The following is a 20032-nucleotide window of genomic DNA, read 5'->3' on the forward strand; positions in this document are numbered from 1 at the left end:
CCCAAAAAAAAAAAAAAAAAAACTAAATAAAACAAAAAGTAATAATAAAACAAGTTTAAAAACACAAAAGTAAATAAAATGGCAGTGGAGATTGAATTTATTTCTTGATTTACAGACTGATTTGGGTGTTAGGGACTAAGTCCAGGGCCTGATACATACATACCTACTGTACCACTGAGCGGCTTCCCCTGGTCCAAGTAATGAAAGCTATCTAGTTGCCTAGCAGTTAGGGAATGGCAAAGTAAATTGATACTACCTTAGAATAGCTTACAGCCATTAAGCTGAATGATGAATTATGCCTGGAATCCTAGCACTAGGAGGCTGAGACAGGAGGATTACTGAGTCAGAGGTCAGCCTGAGTTACAGAATTAAACTGTCTCAAATAAACAAAACAAAAGAAAGAGTATACAGCCTTTAAAACTCATGTCAAAGATCTTTTTTAATAGCATAGAGAAAACTAATGGTAAAAAAAAAATCTAGATGCAAAATTCTTTATAATTTTGGAAGAAAGATTATATCCACAGGAAAAAAAATACTGGATAGAAATATACCACAATATTAAAAATAGCCATAGTACTAGAGAGATGACTCATTGGTTAAGAACACTGCCTGCTTGTCCAAAGGACCTGTGTTCAGTTCCCAGCACCCACATGGCAACCGGTTACTCCAGTTCCAGGGGATCCAATGTCCTCTTTTGACCGCCTATGACAGTAAGTATTTAGGTGGTGCACAGATATACTTTCAGGCAAAACACCTATCCTCATGAATTCAAACAAACAAACATTATTTCTAGTGTGGGATGGTGAGGAATATTAGCACAAAGGAGGATGAGGCAGTAGAATTGCTATAAATCAGAGCCTACTCTGCTTACATAGTAAGACCCCTATCTCAAAAATAAAGCAAAATAACTTCAAGTTCAAGACAGTCAGAACAAAAAGAGTCTTTCTTCCAAGTCCCTTCCTTTGTGAAATAATGGGTCAAATATTAAACGTAAAAATACATTATATGAGAATCCAAATAGTTATTATAAATTGAAACGTTTTAAGACTTGTCCTCCTGAATTAAAAATGAAAGTTCTCACTGTACCTGCCTTCAGGGGCCAGGTAGTTAAGAGACAGGTGGTGTGTAATGGCCCTTCTTTCTCACAGGGGAACAGGCTGGGGTCCCGCCTATGGCCTCAGCATAGAGCTCTGCAGACTCAAGCTTCAGCTCCTCCAGGGCTTCCTGCTGGGCTTCCAGCATGGCTTTGCTGGTATCCCTCTCCAGCTCCTGCTACTTTTATGGTGCCCACCTCTTCAGCAGAAGAGCTCTCCGCTCACTCACCATAGCTTTTCACAGTGGCATCATCAAGGTGTACACACAAGTAGAATTCAAAAGATAGAACTTTTAGATAGATAGAAAGATAGATAGATAGATAGATAGATAGATAGATAGATAGATAGATAGATAGATAGATAGATAGATAGGTAGGTAGGTAGGTAGGTAGATAGATAGATAGATAGATAGATAGATAGATAGATAGATAGATAGATAGATAGGATGACCAAGCTGAAGTCTACTTTCCCCAGATGAGACATCCTGATAACAAATAAAGTATAATCAAAAGGGGGGGGGGGAGAAAGTTCTCCATTGATCTCAAGATTGTATTTTCTATTACGTTTCTTCCACACTACATGATTTAAAACTTTAGTATGTAGAGGTCATGAGATCTTTGTGCACACAGATGAGCACTAGGGAAGGCAGGAAAGTTAAACCCATGGGTTTGTCTCCTCAAAGGATGCTGGGAATGGATGTAGTTTATAACCTGGTGATCTCTGCTACCTGTAGGGCCAGGCATCACCCGAATTCCCCAGTCTATCATGTTTGTTTATCCCAGACTTTCCCCCACTGGATCTTGAGCATTGCTTCTCAGTCAATAAAGAACATACATAAGAGAGATGCCACCTATACTTGATTACAACCTAGGTGACTTCTGTGTTATCTGAGGGCCAGGCCATCCCACAGGCATTATGTTTACCTCAGTCATTCCTCCTAGCCTGAGCATTGTTTGTAAGGCAACAGAACCCATCTTTCGGGGAGAGGCCATATGTACTTGTAAAGAGTTTCAGTATGAATGTATTTTAAGACTGAGTAAATTGTGTTGTGCTTAAATACAGCTAAAATAAACTGCCTGATTTATTAAACTCTAGAGGTTTGAACCGGCACCAGTTCCTGAGTCCTGTTGAACTGAATTTCCTTCTTGCCTCTCGTGATCGTTCTTCATCGGCCGTAGCATTTGCAGAGACCCCCACATTAGTAGGGCTGGGCACTTGGTGGAGTGGCAGAGTACTTACCTGGTGTGTTTAAAGGTCTGGGTTCAATCCTAGGTACTACAGATAAACAAATAAAACCCTATTAAGACTCAAAGGATTGAGGCAACTATTGGAGTTAGTTTAATTCTTCCTCTTTTCTTCTAAAGAGTTATTTTTATTGTATGTGTATGTTTTGCCATCATGTATGCTTTGTATATGTCTGTTACCCTCGAAGGCTGTTGGATAGATGGTTATAAGCCGCTACGGGTGTGGTGAACAAAACCCCAGTCATGCAAAAGCATTAAGTGCTCTTAACCCCTGAGCCATCTGTCTAGCCCCCAAATTAATTCTCTTTTTAAAAGTGTTTTGGTGGGGCTCAGTGGTTAAGAGCACTGTCTGCTCTTCCAGAGGTCCCGAGTTCAATTCCCAGCACCCACACCGTGGCTTACAACCATCTATACCCTCAACTGCTCTCTTCTAGCATGCAGGTGCATATGCAGATAGAACACTAATATAAATGCATAAAATAAATAAATAAAATCTTTAAAAAAAAAAAAAGTGTTTTGGTGGGCTCGCAAGATGCCCCAGTGACGAAAGATACTTGCTACCAAGCCTAATGACCTGAGCTCAATCTCCCGAGCATCATGGAAGGAGAGAACCAATTCCTGAAAGTCCATTCACGTGTGCCATGTTCTCATACACACATCACACACATACACATAAACAAATTTTTTAATTTAAAAATGTGTTTGAAGCAGAATCATAAATCGAAACTCTGCAAAGATGCCAGGGTGTATGACTGTTTCTTTAAATACTTTGTGCTCATAAAGCTGTGTCTGTAGATTCTAACTTCAGAATATCACAGTGATGTTCAAACAACACCCCCAAATCTATGCCGACTATTTTTAGTGTACATAACTTATTGGATACCTGCTTAATAAGATCTTCTGTCTGAACATTCCTTGTGACTCATAGAGCATGTTCCTATAAATGCTCTCATTTGTGGTTGACTCAGCCTCTCTAATTCTGATTTAACTCAGTTAACCTATTTGACCCATGCTTTATTTATTCACCTGTAAAGTGGGGGTGAACCATAAGGTTTTTACCAGTTGAGACTATTTATGTAAAGAGTTTAGCAAATAACAAGTTGCCAGTGTTAGGTAGAGCGTATTACTAAACAAAATAAAGAAACGTGAAAGTGCCAACCCAGGGAGAATGCATGAGAAATACCCAAGTGACAAAAAATTACAACTGACATTTGAGGTATTGTTAAGTAATATCTTTTTGGGGAAATGGTGCTTGGGTTAGGATTAACGTAAATGACTTTTCATTTATCCTGAGATTTTTTTTTCCCTTCCCTTTGTCACAAATGATACTTTTCCTTTGAAGTAAATTTCCCCCCTGTAGTCTAAGCAATAAAAGAAAGGACACCTTGTATATGCAGTGACCTCATCAGACCAGGACACAGAGGTCAGGTGTCCTGCCCACCCTCCCCACTTCCGCCCAACCACATGTGATTCAGATGTCTGTACCCTTTTACGTTGACGGCTTGGCTCGAGACCTTGGAGCAATCACTGCTGGGTTGGCAGGCCTCTCTGAGAACACAGGAAAGGGAGCAAGGTGGTGCCAAGGACAGACATCAAGCCTTTAAGGCTCAGGATGCCTGTGGAGTGGGCTGCTCTGCATCGCGGTGGATTCTTGCCTAGTTTTCCTGTGGCCTCCCGTGTTCCTTTCAACTCTTGTTACAATACATAACACCTCAGAGTCCCGCTTTGGGAAAGTCTCTGAGGTCTTCAGAGAGGAGCTTGACTCCTGCCCCAGCCTTCTGCAGGGGTCTGTAAGCTTAACGTGTCTGGGTGTGTCCCTCCCAGGTTGCTGATTTTAGCCTTATCCCTTCACTGTCACTTCTGTCGTGTCAGGTGTTTGACATCTTGGTTGTTCTTGATTCTCTTTCTCTATTGACGTGTTACTTCCTGCCCAACAGTGTGATGTATGTCTGAGTGTCAGGAGAACCCAATTGGACAGTCCACTCAGAACATGTCATATGTTGATTCATGCATGTGATGGGCCCTAGATTAACCAGTGAACCAAGTTCACTTTGGAGCCCCAAGGTAGCACGTGGAGTTGAGCCCGGGCAAGGAGTGAGGGGATCTTTGTATGGCCACTAGTGAGTTTAAACAATAAAACAAGTCATTTGAATTTAATAGTATCCTTCTCTTTAGATGGATTAGATCAAATGTTTCCCACTGTGTGTGTGTGTGTGTGTGTGTGTGTGTGTGTATACATACACATATATATCATATATAGATACACACTCACAAAGCGTATATATGATATCATTATGTATAATACCACACACACACATATACACACACACACACACACACACGATATCACATATATACATGGTATCTATCATGCCCTGTAGGTGCTCACAGTTCTCAAGGGAGAGAATGCAGGCCCACAGATGACCCCCACAGTAGGTAGGGGAGGACCTGACCCCCGAGAGTGACACATTATAAATGCCTTATATGTGAAGAAATGTGTGAGTACCTTTGCAGTAAAGTTGTACTGACTATTCTCGCAGCTACATAAAGAGGTAGATTTCATGACCCTCACCAGCATCAGGTATATGGAAGATTTTCAGAATTTGCTAATAATATACTGTGTCTTTCACTGGAACTCCTTCGATATAAACTGAACATTGAGTGTGGACATTTGTATACCTGTGGGAGAGTACTACTGAACAATTTCATATCCTGAGAAAGCAGTAGAGTAATCCTCCCTAGTTCTTGTCTGTGTTTGCAACTCAGAGCCTGAACATTTCATCAAGGTCACAGCTGAGGACACCGTATACTTCAAAGTTGTTCATATTTGCAGCTTAAAAATAAGCACTTGTTAACATTCTTCCTGGCAGGATTGCTATTGAGGAAACTTTGGCTTCTATTACTGTGTAAACTCAGAAAACAGAAACATCTGCTCTCCTTTAAACAATTTTGTCATTGGAGTTTTCCTTGAAAGTCTTATTTAATTCCAAAGTTCTTGGGATTTGCTGTGATTTCAAGTAAATGAGATATCAGATAGGATTTTAGACACCTCGTAGCAGTGTCCGACTTAAACAACCCCGAATTGTCACAGTCTTAACTACAGCACGTCTTTGTTCCCACCTGAGGTCCCCTCTCACCAGCCTTGGTGTGTAAGCTGGAGGTCTCTCCTGCCCAGGCCTAGTGAAGGCACTGAGGAGGGGTCATATGCTAAAGAAGCACTAAAGAGAGAAGTCAACCCTGAGCTCCCCTCCCCCAAAGCTGATGGGACAGCCGCTCTCTGCTTCTTCAGCTTTACCGGGTGTGTGCATGCGTAGGTACATAAGGTACAGTGCATGCACAGGACAGTGCATGCATAAGGTATAGTGCAAATATAAGGCATGGTGCATGTATAAGGCTGTATGTCTTTTCAGTAAATGCTAGAAGTTATTACCAGGTTTTTTCATGATTACTCTAAACTTACAGGACATCTTAAAGCAATGCATCTATTCTGGGTCTGTGTAGTTTCACAGAAACGTAAAAAACTTTGAGTAAAGTTAAAAGTAGCAATGACATAAAGAAAAGGTATAGCAAAGCCTATTAATATTGCTAACTAACTTTCATTTTGTTTACATAAGAAAGAAGTTTCACTTCTCATGATGATTGCAAAATTGTATTTGACATTTGACTTTCAGTTCTTTCTGTCTATCCCCAGAAATAGTCACAGGCTACATTTGACTAGTCAGGATCTATAGAAACAAAGATGGTTTGCTGCTGTTGGGGAGCTGCAGAAACTCATGCAGTTTCTCACCTTGACCCTGGGTCATTCCCTGGTTATTCCCAGGATACTTGATGTACCGTGTTGGCTACTTATACAAGGTGCCTGGGAAGGTGCCCCACGTGCAGGACAGGGATACTTTTCTAAGGGGGGAAGTGAGTTCAACAGTTGTCTAGAATGCATAGGAATGGGGAGGTAATTGGGTGGTGCTTCTCCTAAGGTGGCACCTATTATGTCAATGGGACCTCATATGTCTACTTTTGGTTTTGGATTGTTTTGTTTCGGTTTTTGAAACAGGGTCTCATGTAACCTAGGTTGGCTTCAAACTTGTGTATAACCTTGAACTCCTGATCCTCCAGGATTTTTAATAATTGTGTCCGAGTTGAATAATCCCAGACAGCTCTCTGGCTTCACGTTTGTGACATAATGCTAAGTTTTCTTTTCTTTTCCAGATACTTACTGGAGCAAGACTTCCCAGGCATGAGAATTGGTCCCGAGCCAACCACAGATTCCTTCATTGCTGTGATGTACGGGGAGACAGAGGGAAGCACCCCCGGGAATGCTTTAGTTGTGGATCCCAAAAAACCATTCCGAAAGCTCAGTCGCTTTGGAAATGCTTTCCTGAACAGGTAAGGACCAGCAAGCTGCCCACTGGCCAGGCTAGTACAGCTTTTTTCTTTGAATTATTGCCTATCACCTGTGGAATCCAAACAGCAGGGCCATATCTGTTCTGGAAGAGGAAAGTGTGTTGGGGGGGGGGGGTGCTAATCAATCATATTTCACTCTCATCTGTTCTGAGTGATTTTACTGGGTATAGCTGAGGCCCAAGAATGGACGTCACAGCTGCCCAGTTTGAGGACAAATGACTAATAACTTGATTGGTCCAGAAATAGTTCAGGTTGCCCAGTTCCTGTCACTAGTATCAAGTAGCTGTGGGATAGCCACCTCTCAGGTATAGTGTGCAGGGCTTCCTACACTCGGCAGGTTTAGCCCAGAGAATACGTCAGGCCCCCTAACGTCCAGATTTGGTCTTTTGATTTAGGACAGGTTGCCCTACCTTCCTGAATGTTCCTTTGACTTTTCATTCCTATGCTTTGAGCTCCTTCTTTATTCCTTGGAGCAGGGCAAGGTTAAATAGAGCGAAAACAAAAAGTTAGCTTACATTCATTGCTGTTATTTTCTAGACACAGATGGATGTGGGCTCCTCTGCCTTGATGGCAGGTGTGTTTTGTTTGTGCCCTGACCCCTGTCGTCCTTCAGCAGATTTCCCTGTGCGTCCGAAGTGGGGTGGGGAGAAAGAATGGCAGACTTTTCTGCTGCAGCTCTGCAGTAGGATGAGATCTCTGTTCCACTGTGTTCCTCCCTCCTTCCCACCTTTCCTTCTCTCTCCCCTCACCCAACACTTTTTCTTTCAGTTTTACTTTTTTAATTATTTAGTTCCTTTAGTTCTAATTCATATAAAAGAGAACATGAAATTCTTTTCTTTTTGTATCTAGCTTATTTCATTTAACATGATACCCTACAAATGACAGGATTTTATTTTTATGTCCAAATAACACTCCATTGTATATGTAAGTATCACATTTTTTTCTTCTCTTTTGTACTCTTTTAAACATAGGGCTTCCCATGTGCTCTAACACTGAGCTATATCCCTTGTCCTCCTTTCACTTTTTATGCAGTGGGTGCCAGGCTTGTTGCCCAGGCTGGCCTTGAACTCACTCTGTAGATGAGGCAGGTCTTGAACTTGAGTTCATCCTGCCTCTGTCTTCTAGTAGCTGAAACACAGGCCTGACTACCATATTTTCTTATCTTGTCCTTTGTTGATGGGCACCTGGCTGCTTTCATATTTTAGCTATGAACAGTGCCACAATAGGCATGCCATGCAAGTACCTTTGTGCATTCAATTTGATTTTCTTCGGGTATATTATATACACAGGAATGAGGTAGCAGGTAACAGGTAGTTCTTAGTAATTTGAGGACACTCTATGTCTTCCATGGTGACTGCCCCACCTGACATTCATCACAGTGTCTAAAGGTTCCATTCTCGTCCACATCATCACGAGCATTTTAAATAATATCCATTCTAACGGGGGCAAGAGTGGGATCTCATTATAGGTTTGATTTTTTTATTTCCCTGACGGCTAATGATACTGAGCATTTTTTTCATGTGTTTAACTGACATTTTTTTTTATTTCTTTTGAGATCATTTAGCCATTTTTTATTGGATTACTGGTTCTTTGGGAATTAGTCTTTAATTTTGAGTTTGTTAAGCCAAGCGGTGCTGGTGCACGCCTTTAATCCCAGCACTTGGGAGGAAGAGGCAGGCGGAACTCTCTGAGTTTGAGGCCAGCCTGGCCTATAAAAGAGTTTCAGGACAACCAGGGCTACATGGAGAAATCCTGTCTCAAAAACAAAACAAAAATTTGAGTTTGTTATATAGCCTAGATTATCAATACCCTGATGAATATTTTTCTCATTATGTAGGTTGTTTTTCACTCTTTGATTGTTTCCTTTCTGTATAGAGACTTTTTAGTTTGATGTAATGCTATTTGTCAATTTCTGTTTTGTGTGTATGTGTGTGTGCTTTTAGTCTTATTGGGAAAATTACGTTCATGGTTGGGAAAATTAATATTGTTTAAAATGTGTTTATTAAAAAAAAAACAAAACTCTTTCTCTGCTTTCCTGCCATTCCTCCACATTCCTCTTTTTCCTCTTTTCTGAGTCTGGCTTTATAAAATGGGGGCCAGCAATCAGCGAGAACTAGAGGGCCAACTCCAGCTGCTTAGGGAGAGGAAGTAGTGCTGGCACTGAGGCTCTGCCGGAGACCTGAGATCACTTCTCCTTTCTAGATGTTTCTAAAAATAAGAGCAAGCCATCCCTCTTACTGCTGCCTGTCCAGAGCCTAGGAGACTCCATTTGTGAGGACTCTGGAGTGAACGCTTGGACAGTGGCTGTGCTGAGAGCCCAGGCAGCCTCCAAGGTTCCTCCAATGAGCAGAATCCTCCTTTAAAGGCTTTCAAATGCAAACCAAAGAGAGCACCTGAAGGGGGTAGCAAGAGAACTTGGTGGTGACTCTGGCAGATGTGTGCAGATGTAGATGGAGTCAGAGCTCTTTTTTTTTTTCATTTTGTATCCCAGCTATAGCCCCCTCCCTCACCTCCTCAAAGTTCCCCCCTCCCTCCCTCTTCTCCTCCCATGCCCCTCCACTAGTCCACTTGATAAGGGAAGTCCTCCTCCCCTACTATCTGACACTAGCCTATCAGGTCTCATCAGGATTGATTACATTGTCTTCCTCTGTGGCCTGGTAATGCTGCTCTCCCCTCAGGGGGAGGTGATCAAAGAGCCAGCCACTGAGTTGATGTCAGAGACAGTCCCCTTACTAGGGAACCCACTTGGAGACTGAGCTGCCATGGGCTGCATCTGAGCAGGGGGTCTAGGTCCTTTCTGACTCTGAGATTTCTTGTTACAGCCATTAGAATGGCGAAGATCAAAAACTCAAGTGTCAACACATGCTGGAGAGGATGTGGAGATAGGGGAACCCTCCTCCATTGCTGGTGGGAATGGAAACTTGTACAACAACTTTGTAAGTCAATCTGGTGCCTTCTTAGAACATTGGGAATAATGCTACCTCAAGTCCCAGATATACCCACTCCTGGGCAAAAATCCAAAAGATGCTCCACAATACAACAAGGACATTTGCTCATCTATGTTCATAGAAACTTTATTCATTCTTGTTTCTAACAGTAACTAACAGAACTCTGTCCAGATGACTTCCCTGCAGAGTCTCTTCTTCAAGAGGGGGTATGCCTTAACTCCAGAGCTGCCATGGGTGGCGGCTTCTCCTTGTACAGAGGTTAAACGTAGGACCCCAGGAAGAACACAAGGTCTTGAGGGGTTCAGGACAAAGTGAGTGAACCAAGTTCAAGGAAATTGACCACACACACACTCCAATCAGGTGCTTTCTGGGAGCACAGGACGTGGGGCAAGCAACAATCAGTCTTGTCCATCACTGATGTACATAGAGGCTGAGACACAGCACCATTCTCCCGGAAGGTTGCTTTAGAATTCTAGCATTCATTGCCCTTGCCTTTTGTGTGTGGGTGCTTTTTATTTTCCTGACAAACTTTAAGGAGAAATAAGCTGACTTTTTTTTCAAGTTCTCATTTAGCAAAGTCCACACTTTTAAAGGAATATGTGGGAAAAATGGTTATTGGTTTGTTTTACTCTGTCAAATAATTTACTTTTGTAAAATATCAGTGTGTTTTAAATCTCAAACTTAGAGCAGATGAACATGGAAGGAAAATACAGAGGGAAGATTTTGAATGTCAGGGTTCACTTAGAATTTAAATGTGCTGAAAATAATTCATGCATTGTATAGTCATGCATTAATTCAGTCTGGGAAAATAGAAAAACAAAAACCAAACAACTATAGCATATGTCCAGCACTGTTCCAAACTTTACTTGTATATACAACATGGAAAGCTGAGATATATCGACTTAAAGTCCTTATGAATATGTGTGACGTGGCTGCTACTATTACTCCCAAGCAGTGATGAGGAAGTGATGAACAGCAAGGGTAAGATAGTGCCTTGGGGCAGTATGAAGATTGGAACCCGGGCCATCTGGCCTCAATCCTGGAGACCACAATGCTGAACTGTCCGGTGGTGCAGTGTTTAAACTCTGCCTGCTGCCCCCATTTAACTCTAGGATGACACTGCAGTGAAGACAGTGGAGAAGATACTCTCTCCCAGAGCATAGTTCACATGATTTTATCAGCACTGTGCTTGTGGGGTTAGTAGAGAATATAATGGCCAGTTCACAAGTAAGAAAACTAGAGGTAAAGAGGTGATTTGCTGAAGAAATGGCCATCAGAAAGAGGCAAAATTCAGGTTTCCCTTTTCCTACCCTTTGCCACCCCGTGCCCCAGCACAGTCTGTCAGCAATGTCTGTCTCTCAAGCCGTTCTGGTAGCTGTGCGCGTGTGAGGCTCACAAGTACAGGATGTGCCAATGGGAAGCCACCGTGCTGATAGCCCAGTTACATGGTGTCTGCATAAGGGAGAGCGTCAGTTAGGGTGGGGCATTCAAACTTACGTGTGTGATTGTAGCCACCCTCTGGGATACAGCAGGGTTAGCGTCAAAGGCGGAACTCTTAGCATGACGCACTTTTTCTGGAAACTAGGTCAAAATGTAATAGGAAGGAAAACCATTTGTGTTCTGGGTAGAACTTTCTCCCCAGGTCTTGATGACAGGGATCTCTCGTAGCTTTAGCCATCGCTACCAAGGGCATTTTTAAAAGAGTTAAGTACCTCCTAGGGTGAGTAAAGACAGGCGGTGCCTGTAGGGTGACGCCACCTTCCCCATTAAGCAAACCTTGGGGACCTGAGTCCCCTAGACTGATTGTTGAGAGGCTAATGAATCAGTGGTACATTTCAGAGAAATGGAGATGAATCCTGAAAAGGCAGGATGAATTAGGAAACAGCATACGTGAACAATACAAGGAAGAGTTAAGTCTAGAACAAAAAAAAAAAAAAAAAAAAAAAAGAGTTTTAAAAGGTTTTAAAAATCAGCGTCTCACATTCCCTCTGCCAAGATGCTTCATCTGAGAGAAACCTCACTGCACCCCATTTTGGAGCTGTGCCAAGGAGCTGATATCCCAGCATATATCAGGGGGCAGTTCATCTCGCAGAAAAGGAACAGACACTGCCCATAGCACCCCACATATGAGTCCTGAAAGACACTGATGTCTCCAGTTAGTTCCAGAAGTAGCAAAGATTGTGGCCTGACACTTTCCTCTGGCAGTATAAATTAGGTGCTATGCGTTTCCCTCAGCTCGCTTTTCTAAAAAACGACTTTTTGGTTTTGGTTTTGTTTTGTGTGGTGCAGGTTGGAGTAGGGGCACGTTTCAAGACTTCAAGACAAGGTTTCTCTGTGTAGCCCTGGCTGTCTGGGAACTCGCTCTGTAGACCAGGCTGGTTCTGCCTCTGCCTTCTGAGTGCTGGGATTAAAGGCGTGCACCACCACTGCCCGGCTTGTCATTGTTGTTTGTTCTATTTTTATTTTAAATATATGGATATTTGCCTATATGTGTGTTTTTGTACCACATGGGTGCCTGGTGCCAGCAGAGTCCAAAAGTCTTTGGATCCCCTGGAACTGGAGTTATAGTCACCATCTGGGTTCTGGGATTCAAACCTGAGCCCTTTAGTAGAGCAGCCACCAAGCCATCTCTCCACATTGCAAACCATTGCTCCTGATTGACAGCCGCTTGTGTGATTTTGGTTCTGGTGTTTTAGAAAATGCACCTTTTCCCCTGGGTTTGGGCAGATACTTCTAGGGTAGCATACTGCTCCTGGCTTTCCTCCATGGCGGTCAGGAGACAGGCATTTATGTAGTCTAGAGGTGAACATTACTTCTCACTGACACTAAAGTTAGCCGTTTATAGCAGGGCTTTGTAATCATTTAGTTGTCTTTTTGTAGATTTTCTACTTATAGGATCTTTGGGTTTACACTCTTGCTAAAGCAAGTAAGATCAAAGGAAGTCCTTTGAAATTGCTTCATGCTCCCTTCCTGTTATGACTTGAGCTGAGTGACAAGCCTGGCAGAGTTGCTTAGAGAGGCTTAGAGACCTATGCAAGTGATACTGCTCACAGCAGCATCTCCTGTCTCTTGTTCACAACCACCTAACTCTCCACACCATTAGGTAGAATACAGGCTGTCCATGAAAGCTGAAGGGCAATGGCATATCAGTCCTTTGTTGCAGGATGTTGCCCTGATTGTGGTAAAGACACTTAGCAGTGATTCCAATGTGTACAATGATAGTAGCAGCCATATAGTTAAGACCCAACTCCGACTGCCAGCTTACATCTCAGCTCTGTCACTTGTCACCAGTGGGCTATGGCAAGTGAGAGCATGCCATGTAGCCCTCCCCAGTCTGCCCGTTTGTAAGGCCTCTCAGATTGCAGTAAGGATTTAATTCATGAACATATAAAGTAGAGCAAGCCTGACATGGGGTCAGAGATTAGTCAATACTGCTATTGTTATTATCATAATTACTACAAACCTTGCTGTTCCATTGAAAAACCAAAATCAGAATTAAGGTGCTGGCCAGTTATTTTAAAAGTCTAGTTTTTGTTTTGTGCTAAAAAAAAAAAAAAAAAAGTCACATGTAGCCCAGCCTCAAACTCAGTATGTGGCTGAAGATAACCCTGTCTCCCGAATGTCCCCAGTCTACCTCCCAGATCTCCCAGGCGCTTGGATCACAGATGTGACTCACAATTCTCAGCCTACAAATTTAGTTTTTTGATTCTTAAAAAACAAAACAACAGCAACAAAAACAATTTATTTGATAGAAGGGGGTCATACTTGCTACTGTGAATGTGTGGAGGTCATAGAACAACGTGTGGGAATCAGTTATCTCTTTTTTTTTTTTCCTTCCATGTAGGGCTAGAGGATTTGAACTCAGGTTATCATCAGAAATGGCTGTAAGCACCTTTACCTGCTGAGCCATCTTGCCAACCCAAATTTGTTTGTTTTTCCAATTTTATTTTTTCAACTTTAATCGTTAACTTAGAATTTTAACTTTTGTAGGCAATTTTAAGTAACTGATGCTCTTACCACCTTGTTTCTGTGAGGCAGAGCTAGTGACCTGCTTGTGACCTTATGATCCCTGCCATTACTTCATCCTTTGCCCTTTTGCTACCCTTGACTTTGCCTAGACATGGAGGGAATGTGGAGTTGGGGTCCAGGGAAGGATCTTCATTGTTTCCTTTTACCTTGGGAAACAAAATTCATCAGGTCAGTGGGAGGGTCCTATAGGAGCTAAGAGAGGCCCTGATCTCTGCAGCACATCTGCATTTTGTGTGAGATAGAGGAGGCCAGGTGTCGGCACTGATTTAGTCACACCAGGAAAGAGCAGGAAATCCATCTTGGGACAGAAAACTCTCTGCTCTGAAATGTTCCAGCAGAAGCCTGCGGCTGCGCACTCCCGGCTTGTCCTGCTGTGAGGGGCACGACAAATCTTGCCTTTCACCTTCCTTTCCCAGAGTGGAAAGGTAAGTGGTAATTGCCATTATGACAATGGTTAGGGGCTCCTGATCACAGTAGAATGCGGTTTTAGGAACACGCCTCTATGTGTAGACTTCACCTTGCAGTACCTGCCGACGCTCCATAAGTACCCAGTGCCTGTTGTGCTCTCTGCCCTCCTGCCCCTGCCCCGCCCCAGACAGCTTCTGTGATGGACTGGAGCCCAGCCCTGCACACACAGCCTCAGCAGCCCCTTCTCTGGTGCCCCCGGAGCCCTGCCAACCTCCTTTTTCATCCTTGCTGCTGTTTGGAGATAGCTCCACCGTACAGCCTCTTCCTCTGGCTCACACACCTGACCTGAGAGCTGTTGCATGTTCTTGCCGTACATTCCAGGCGTAAGCAGTGCAGGGATTTTTAAGTCCCTCTGTTAGACTCACACTGAAATCTATTGACTGGAGATTTTGGAAAAATTGGTACTGAGTGTGAGCTTATAGTTTTGCAGAAACAGCGTCCATCGGGGAACAGTTTGTGTAAAAAGGTTTTACAGAGGTACAGCATGTTCAGCCTTGCCAGCTGTCTTGGGACTGACTGAGAAGAAATGGTATCCACCGAGTTGTGCTCAGAACTATGCTTCTCCCCCAGTTCTAGAGAGCAGACTGGTAATAGTTGAGTTTTCCCTGGTTGCTTAACAGTGATTAGTGTCCCCTGTGTGCTCTGCTCATATTGGGCAGTGGGGCCTAGGGTACAAGAGGGGCCAGAGAAAAAGATGAATGAAAGGTTTCTCTGACATATACTTGGCTTTATTTTTTAACATTGTGGAGGTTTTCAACTTCATGCACTGAGTTTACTCGGTTGACTACAGTATACTAGCCTGTAGTCTCCTGCTAGCCACGTGTTATTGCAGGGCCCCATGATGCCCTAACTGCTCTGCGCTTCAAAGAGTTGCCTTGCCTCCTTATCTTGGGCTGATTTGGAAGTACAGAAAAGAATGTGTGAGTATCTGGTCCTGAGTCCCTTAAAGGACAGTCCTCATCAGTGCCAGCGATGGCACCTGGATGCCCTCCCCTGCACAGGGGGCTGGTCTGGCCACAGCTGTGCATTCCCAGCATACTTACTTTCTGAGTAATCCCCACCATTTCCACTGACTGGAAGAACTGAGCTGTTCCCAAGTGTTTTCAAGCCTCTGTCCACACAGATACAGAAGTTAGGCACTTTTAAAACAGGAAGAGGAGAGGCACTCTGTTTCCCCCTTAAAACATACACAGACTTAACAAAGATTCAAACCAGGCTCTTTGCCTGGGGTGGAAGTAACAAAGTACTTCCTGCTATTACTCATTGGTTCGAAATGGGAAAGCTCCCAAGGACACGGCAGATTCTAGTTTAGTTGCCTCACTGTACATATAAGGAAACTGAGGCCCACAAGGAAAGGCCTTGTCTAAGATCTCAGGGAATTACTGACAAAGCCTGAACAGATTCTGAGCCCAAATCTGCTAGAGCACAAGTCAAAAATTTCCTTCCATCCCATGCCTTCCCAGTTGTTTGAGCAGATTATTGGAAGCAGAGCAACAGGGACCCCGGTCAGAAGGAGGAGATGGTAGCAGGCAGCAGAGCCCAGGAAAAAGGCTTGAAGACAGAGGTCAGTCAGGCTCTCTGCTGACTCTGTCCCCTCACCTGTTCTCAGAGCACCTCTGGGACTCCTAAGCATCTGAGAGGTTATATTATCCAGAAGTACCTACCCTTTGCTGAGCTTGAAGCACAGGATCTTGAATCAGATGCTGGGACACTGGGTCATAGAAAGGGACACCAGCCCCAGGACCTCTAGCTGTCTGCACAGCAATAGATAGTATAGGACAGACTCAGATACTCTGGCTTAGGAGAAGTGCACTCTGAAAGAGGCAGCAAAAACTTAGGATGATAGGGTAAGGAGGTAGGGACAGGAGGCTCAAGGGGGTAGGTGTCAGGCTTAGTTTAAGGCCCAACCTCTCAGAGACTCACTGAAGGATGTTAGGGATCAGAGTAGGTGATATCTGTAAAACGCCCAAGTGCTTGATAAATATTAACTAAAACCACAGTTAACAATAAGGGATCAATGGTCAGGTAGAAATGGGTTGCAGCCTATTTCCCACATCTGTCTGTAGAGAAGTTGTCATCAATTTCCTCCAAGTCCCTGTTTTACAGTCCACTTCATAGGCATCTTTAGACTGTGTCTATCTCCTCCATATCCTCTTTACAGACATCAGTGAATGGAGAGCCCAAGGAGTCCACAGTTAGAGACTTCTGCAAGGTCCAGGTCCTGGCCCCAACTTTGTTCTGTCTCTTCCAGGTTCATGTGCTCGCAGCTGCCCAATCAGGTTCTGAAGAGTATCAGCATCATCGACAGCCCCGGCATCTTGTCTGGAGAGAAGCAGCGCATCAGCCGAGGTCAGTGCCCCTCCCACCCTCTTCAGAGCTATCTGAGGCCCCTCAGCTACAAGGAGAGCGTTTTTGCTCTTGTCCCATTCTTCCCATCCTCCAGGACAGCCACAGCCCAGGGCCTCCTGCAGTATCCTAGGCAGCCAAAGAAGACCCAAGAAGTAAGTAAGGAGGTCTCATAGGTTCTGCCATTTTAGCTAGTATCCAGCTCAGATGAACCTCCAGCATTCGAGAGGGGAATACCCTTGGTAACTGTTCACCTAGACACATGATTTTACCCAGAAGCCCACGAAGCATCTTGCCCAGTGGAAACTTTTACTAGGCAGACTATCCTGTGCTTGGGAAAACACAGCAGAAGCAGGCGTGGTTTCTGTCCTTGAGGAACTAAAAACGAAGCAGGCATTCTTCATGTTGTCACAGAACTAAATGGGGATTGGGTGAAACGCCGAGAACTGCAGCCCAGCACCCGTGGATGAGGGAGACTGGTCTGGCGCAGGAGTGTGGAAAGAGCCACCCCTGAGGCTGTGACATTTGAACCAGGATCTGAAGGATGAGTAAAGATTACTCACAGGAAACTCTGACGTGGAAAGGGTCTATATGTAGGAAGATCAGAAAGTGCTCAGACAGTGGCATGAGATCCATAGCCTTTGGCAGACAAGGCCATGCTTGTCTTCAGACCTGGGCACTGTGGATTCAACAGGTATACTGTCTTCTGGCCCCACTTCCAGAGAAGAAGGGTCACGGGGAAGATCCAAGGACAGCAATGTAGAGGAGAAATGCCTGGTCAGGAGAGTTCAGGTTAGATCCTGAGGTTATAGCTGTGAGGCTGGTCAAACGAGCCCACCCCTGCACTGACCGCCCTTGGAAGGGAAGCATGTTTCTGAGGTGCTCTGCTGCTGCCACTTCCTGCTAATCGCCTCACAGCCCTTTGCGCAGCATGCCAGTGAAACCATGCATGCCAAACCTGAGAGGCAGCAGCCAGCCATGAGCGTGACCAACAGTGAACTCCTCACCGTCCAGGAAGCAAAAGCATAGTTGCTCAGTCCATGCAAGCTGCTTGCTGGCGCTGAAAGAGCTTCTTCAGCCAGTGACCCTTCTTCCTCTGGCCTTCGATGGACACACAGAGAGTGGGGTCTGCCTGAGCTCAGGCCTTCCCAAGGCTCGTCCTGTGGTTCTTTACTGTTCTGGCAGGAATACTAACAGAGCCACTAGCTACCTTGAGTCTTCACAGAATCTTAGAGAAAAAGGAAAAGACAAAAAACAGTCTTACATTGGTCTTCTCTCATTAAGATCCTTGTTGTTTTCTATTATAAAAATCATAGAGTGTGGAGAAACTCACACAGTCAACAGGTCTCCTACATACCTAAATACATAATTTCTCACCGTAATGAATGGACCAGAAACATTTTCTACAGCTGACATTTTGCCATAATTGTCTCCATGGGCTTAATGAAAGGAACATATGTATTTTACTTAACTAATAATGTGGCTGTCAGAGTGTGAACACTTTTTCATTCTTACAAGAGAGCATTACAGGCTTTTGTTGGATAATATTTATGCATCTGTGTAGCTCAGTGCCCATAGATGATTTTGTTTTGTTTCGTTTGAGATAGGGTCTTATGTATCTGAGGCCAGTGAGACCCTGGCTCAAAAAATGAGGTAGATAGCACCCGAGAAATGAAAGCCAAAGTTATCTTCTGACAGCCACATGCATGGGCAACACATGCCCCTATGGAATTGCACACACACGCATGCCAGTTGGGACCATTAGTCAGAAAGGCTGGTGTAATGTCTTGTTTGCCGGGGAGAAAGCAAATTCCATAATTTTTCTGAGTTGTCCCAGTTTACTGCTTCTCCATGTCTTAAGTATTTAAGTATTCTAGAGGAATATACAACCCTGATAAAATTTTAGGGTGTCTAGAGTATTCCTTCCACCTGTTTCTTTTTTCTCCATTGGCAAGCCCTTTGAACAATGTTCACATTTCATACTCATATTCATATCTTCCAAGCCACAGCTGCTTCATGGTGGTGGTGAAGCCTGGCCTGATGCTTCTAGCATGCTTTGAAGATCAGTTTCTTTTGACACTTGATATGATCTGACTCACATCCTGGTCTGGTCTGACTTACTGTAGTTTACACTCACATCCTATGCACAGAAATAGCACATATGGCTCAATCCCGCCATCTGGTCCCTGCCATTCTGAGGGACACAGCAGCTGGTGGGGAAGGACCGTGGGCTCCAAACAGCAGTGCCATGGACTACAGGCAAGGGTCCCAAGCCTTTGACCCTGGGAGTTGGGGCCACAGTTAGTGGCTGGAGTCACTCACCTGACACATTCACTATATTAACTACAAAGAATATATAGGGCCTTAAATCTGCTTCAACTTCAACAATTGTACACATCTCACGTGTGCTCAGACTGATGTCCTTCCGCCCAGCTAAGACCACAGCCCTGCCTTTGCTAGCAATTAAGGTCAGCATTGGCCAGTGCAGTGCTTACCAACTCACCCCACAGGCATTAAAAACATTCTGTGTTGACTTTGTTGGTAGGTGTCTGACTCCCTTGCAAAGGCCTCTAAGCGAGGAAAGGCAGTGCTGGTGTATCATCCTCGCTCTCCGCTTTCCCTCTTGGAATTGAGAGGTTTAACCCTCAACAAGCCTTGTGACTGACTCCCTTATGTACGAAGGGGCCCGCTTGAAGTATGTATGTAATAATGTAACAGCCATGGTGTGCTAAACCCTCGCTGTATGTCACTACAAACATCGCTAGTCATTTAAGATTTGCTGTCTAATTTTAACCTGACCATAACCATGAAAAGACAGAACCTTGTTTTTATTTCTAGTATGTTATCATTCTGGCCCCAGGACTGTTTGCTTCCTAGACTACTGTTTATTCCATGCAAAACCTAAACATCAGGTAGGGTTTATTTCTGGACTCAGCATGAAAACCAGCCACTAGGGACAAACCTCTTCAAGTCTGGCTACAGCCATAGTGTCTGAGCAAAACATGGAGGAAAATTGTAATGTGGCAGTCAAGTGCCTCTCCCATGTCTGTAGCACAATGGCATTGAGGTGTTGTTTTAGCTGCATCTAACTATTCCTGTGGACACCTGAGACAGGTTTGCCTAGACTCTAAAGACCTGATTATGGCCACAAAAATAAAACAGTTTTTTTCCTTCCAAAAATTAAAAAAAAAAAAAAATCCAGACATAGTGATTCATGTCAATAATCCTAGCACTTGATAGCCTGAGACAGGAGGACTTAGCAAAGGTGACCTAGGTTCAGAGGTAACCTATGATACATAGTGAGTTTGGAACCAGCCTGGGCTACACAGTGAGACCTTGTCTCAAACAACAAAGTAAAGTTTAAACCTTTGACTAGACAGGGTGGCTCACACCTATAATCCAAGTACTCAGGAAACAGGAGTTTGAGGCAGGTTAGCCTGCACTACAGAATAAGACCCTGTCTCAAAATAGACTAAAACAAAACAACAGCAAAATGCAAAGA

General features: G+C 43.9%; 1 protein-coding gene across 1 annotated transcript in view; it reads left to right on the forward strand.

The window, feature by feature from the left end:
- The window catches only part of Ehd4 (EH domain containing 4), a 63301-nt gene that overhangs the window by 9757 nt on the left and 33512 nt on the right, over positions 1–20032 (forward strand). The window contains exons 2-3 of the mRNA XM_055592517.1: positions 6545–6721; positions 16436–16533. Coding sequence (XP_055448492.1) covers positions 6545–6721; positions 16436–16533 — 275 coding nt within the window. The remainder of the gene's footprint in view (positions 1–6544; positions 6722–16435; positions 16534–20032) is intronic.

This window comes from Psammomys obesus, unplaced genomic scaffold, assembly GCF_907164565.1.
Source record: "Psammomys obesus unplaced genomic scaffold, mPsaObe1.curated_primary_1811, whole genome shotgun sequence".
NCBI classification, from domain to species: Eukaryota; Metazoa; Chordata; class Mammalia; order Rodentia; family Muridae; genus Psammomys; species Psammomys obesus.